This window comes from Habropoda laboriosa, unplaced genomic scaffold (assembly GCF_001263275.1).
Source record: "Habropoda laboriosa isolate 0110345459 unplaced genomic scaffold, ASM126327v1 scaffold89, whole genome shotgun sequence".
Classification (NCBI taxonomy): Eukaryota; Metazoa; Arthropoda; class Insecta; order Hymenoptera; family Apidae; genus Habropoda; species Habropoda laboriosa.
Genome location: NW_017100263.1, coordinates 952,093 through 956,150, shown reverse-complemented (window position 1 = coordinate 956,150; position 4,058 = coordinate 952,093). Strand labels below are relative to the sequence as shown.

General features: G+C 28.3%; 1 protein-coding gene across 1 annotated transcript in view; it reads right to left on the bottom strand.

Annotated features, from left to right (window-relative positions):
• Window positions 1-674: 674 nt before the first annotated feature.
• Window positions 675-4,058, bottom strand: part of LOC108573014 (39S ribosomal protein L3, mitochondrial) — a 5,251-nt gene continuing 1,867 nt past the window's right edge. The window contains exon 7 of the mRNA XM_017935371.1: window positions 675-914. Coding sequence (XP_017790860.1) covers window positions 675-914 — 240 coding nt within the window. The remainder of the gene's footprint in view (window positions 915-4,058) is intronic.

Genomic DNA, 4,058 nt, shown 5'->3' with positions numbered 1-4,058 from the left:
TAAAAGCGAAACTGAATGGTCGGATTTTGCCCGCAAAAGGGGAAATCAGAACAAAATGAGGGCAAAAGTTACGGAGCAAAGGAGTTTCTTAATGAAATAAGAATCTGTGTTCTTCTCTTTTCTTTCTGATTCTTTTAATGATGTGTATGTTACCTTGTTTTCCTTTCCCGATTGCACATATTAAAACTATTGGCGGAGCGGAACTTAATCGAATGCAGTTAGTGATATGCATCTTACCGACTAAATTATTCTAGTAAATTAATTAATTTGCTCTCTAAATTAAGGAGCAACAAAAAAAAAGAAATATCCTTTTTATTGTTTGATCATGTTGTTCTACACTCTAACTTAAGATGAGTCTTGGTTAGCGATGTTACATCTATAAAACAATTCGTGTATACTTTAGGTATGTTAAATTTATAATATTGATTACTAAATAAATAAATCAATTGACTACTCTTTATTAGCTTAATTCACGACTATGAATTATTTCTGTAAGGGGAAAGGGATAAACAATAAAATTATTAGGTAAATACGGCAACGTTAACCGTCGTCCTTTGTTCAGATTTTTAATCGGGTAAACGTAAGGCTTCTTTAAAAATTGGAAGGTATTTAAATATTTTCATAAAATACGATCTTATTAAAAACTATTTGTTTTATTTATTATAATGTTACAATTATGACGATTCAGGTTCAAATACAATATTAGGATCATTAAATGCTTGGACATCATCTGCATAAAGATTTTCAGGAAGTTCACCAGTCTGTTCATCTTGTAAGTATGTAGGAAAATATGGTGAAGTATTCTTCTTAGTTGGAATAATTGTATCGTATAAATAACACATGGTATTTACTTCTCCTGGTATATTGGGACCTAATACCCAAAGTACATTGTATTTGGTGTTTATTCGTAGTATCTGCAACATATACACAGAAGTTTAAAATCATTTAAATTACTGATAATACATTATTACTACAGTTATAATGAAATTAAGATTTTTTCTCATTATATTTATTTTGTTTCTTAATCTAACGGGGATATGGAATTTCTATTTCATTTATTGAGATATTAGCTAAATTACTAGACCAGTTCTTGTGAGAAATATGTATATAAAAAAAATTTGCATTTTTTTCATGTTAGTTATGTCAATTCCATAAATTTGCAATAACTTATAATTTTCTATTAAAAAAATTAAAGATTACCTTCCTTATTGAAAATTTATTACAAACTTCTATCCTGATTGATATTATTTAGACACAAAGTCCTGTTGGATCATTATACTGGAGTCCGTACAGATAACGCAAGAGTATGTGGCATATGGTTAGATCAGCCTGTTGTGAGTTTAGAAGTCTGTCTCCTGTGATGACTTTTAACTTCACCATACGAAGGAGAGGGGTCTCAAGTATTATCTACCTCTGAGCCATCAACCCCTCATTCCGCGTAATTCAATGGAGAGGTGTTTAGCCCTTCCCACCGCATTTCGGGCATATTACAAATTCAGAAAACCAGTGCTTACAACAAATAATAGAACTTTTTACCTTTTGATTGTTTCGATATGTTTAACATTTACAGAAAACATTTGAATAATAATAACATAAATATAATGTACCGGTACTTATTTAACTGACGAGAACTTTACAAGTGCTCTATTCACTTATTGGTGAAATTTTGGCCATTTGTATAGCTTATTAAATCGAGTACGTTTACACCCTCTTTGAAGTGCAGTCTTTTGTACGACGTATTAATAATTGAAGTTAATGATTTTTTCTTTTTTGAGGTAAGATGCATTCATGTATACGATATAGAGTACTCCTCAGATTAGTATAACGGCATTCGGGACCGTATAGCTACATTAACACGTTCGTTGCCGCCGACTCACGATACACGTGGTCCAGAATGTATTGCCCAGCGTGCTATCGATTTTCTGGTGGCAGAGAATGTGTTAACCAGGGAAAGTCCCCAAATGCAAATCAATTTATGTATAAGATAGTTTTTGAAAAAAATATTGCACACACATATTTCTGCAAGGGGTAGAAAATAGCTCTTAGACGTTGAAGACTTATTATTTTTATGTCGCCGAAACTTTTCGGTTAGAAAAAATGTTTAAACGTAGCAATTGCTTATTGTTAAAAAAGAAATTCAACAATACAAACAGTTTTCAAGAAAATTCATTTGCTTATAACACATTCAAAATTAGTATATTTTTGTGCAGAGACTAACAACAATTTATTTATAATGCATTATTTTACTTAGCAAATCGACATATAAAAATAAAAATCTGTCAAATAGTTTTTTAAGAACTATCTTATATATACATAAGTTTCGTTAAAATTGGAGATTTACACTTTGGGACTCTCCTATGTTAGCCGCAGTAAAGAAAATTATAACCTTTAGTGATTTATTGCCTTTTGGTCCTATTAGACAAGGAATACTTTAAGAGAGGTAAGATTGTCTATGATCGGCAGCCGACAATCGACTGTTGAGACGGGTGAATTATGTATCTTATAACGAAAATGAAATTTTAAAAATTTTTTACTATTTATTTATGAAAATATTATCAATGCAAAAGTAAAATTCTCCTAATAAAAATAAGTTCATGTACGACTTTTTTTTATATTATTAACCACTATGTATTATATAGTATATGAATAATTTATTTTTGGAAGGCAATACTCTATTTGTTTTTCATCTACATGTGAAAACGTAAGTCAACTACTAATCAAGTATTCAATACTTATTTCGTCTGTATGTGTATTTAACTAGAATCAAAATTACATACAGTTAAAACAAACATTAGCGTCATATTTTAACGTAGCTTTGGTGCTTAGTTGCATTTTAGTGTTCAATGTCATCACTTATTATGTACAAGAAAGAATTCTATACTTTCAGTTTTACAGTGCATACTTTCACTTCGAGTTAACAATATTTTTTTTGAGCATTGCAATTTTTTGTATTTTTGGATCCAAGTAAACAAAAAGAAGAAAAAGTCGTAAAAACTACATTAAAGAAGTATGACGTACATAAAATTATGGATTACCGAAAAGTTTTGTGATTTTTTTATGCATGTTGTATTTCAATACCTTGTTTTAATCAAAACCTATAGCCGTCGATATATTTCACAAAATGTATACTTATTTACTGCCCCCCCCCCCAAATTTGATAGAAAAATTAATACATGAAACCTATAACCCATATATTAAACTACCAATACAGTAATGAATTTGAATAAACTCAATTGAGGGTAATTTTATATACTTTTTTAATACAATTTTTTGGATCCCATGCAAAGATATGGTAAATTTTATATAGTATATAGTAACTTTGATTAATTTTTAATATATAATAACTTTGAATTAAACCAAAAGTATGATAATTAATTTAATGAAATGGTACAAAAAATGTAACAAAATTAGTGTAATTGAAATAAACTACCAGTGTAAGTAATATAAAATGGTTTGTATAATTACATTAAAGAAAATGGGACTCAAAGTGACGTTGAAAAAAGTAGACTTTCAGTTTTGCATGTAGACATTTAACTGTGGCGCCAATGCCTTATATACACTATAGAGTGTAAAAAATGACTAATTTGATTATTAGTATTTCATAAATAATTAACTTTTGCCCTATAAAGCGGTTATAGACATATTCACTTCAATGAATTCTACAAATTGACAAACTTTTATTTCAGAATTCGCGGATACTTAAAAGTTCTTCTAATAAAGTTATTTCTCTGAATTTATTAACCTAACCTATTTCTTCAAATAATGATAAAAGAAGGTTAAGGAAATATGTAATTACTTTTATACGAAATTTGCAGATTTTTGTTAACCATACTCAGAAAATATAAATTTACTTTTTAAAATAATAATAAGTAGTTTTCTTAACATTTCTGATACCAGAATATTAGACAAAGAAATAAAAAAAATTGTTTAACAATATCGTTTTCATAAATTTTTTCATATGTTCTCAATAAAATTCTAATTATTTTTGTAAATATTCACTGTGTTTTTTGACTATATGAGTATAATTTAATGACTATATTTAGTGACTTATATTTAAT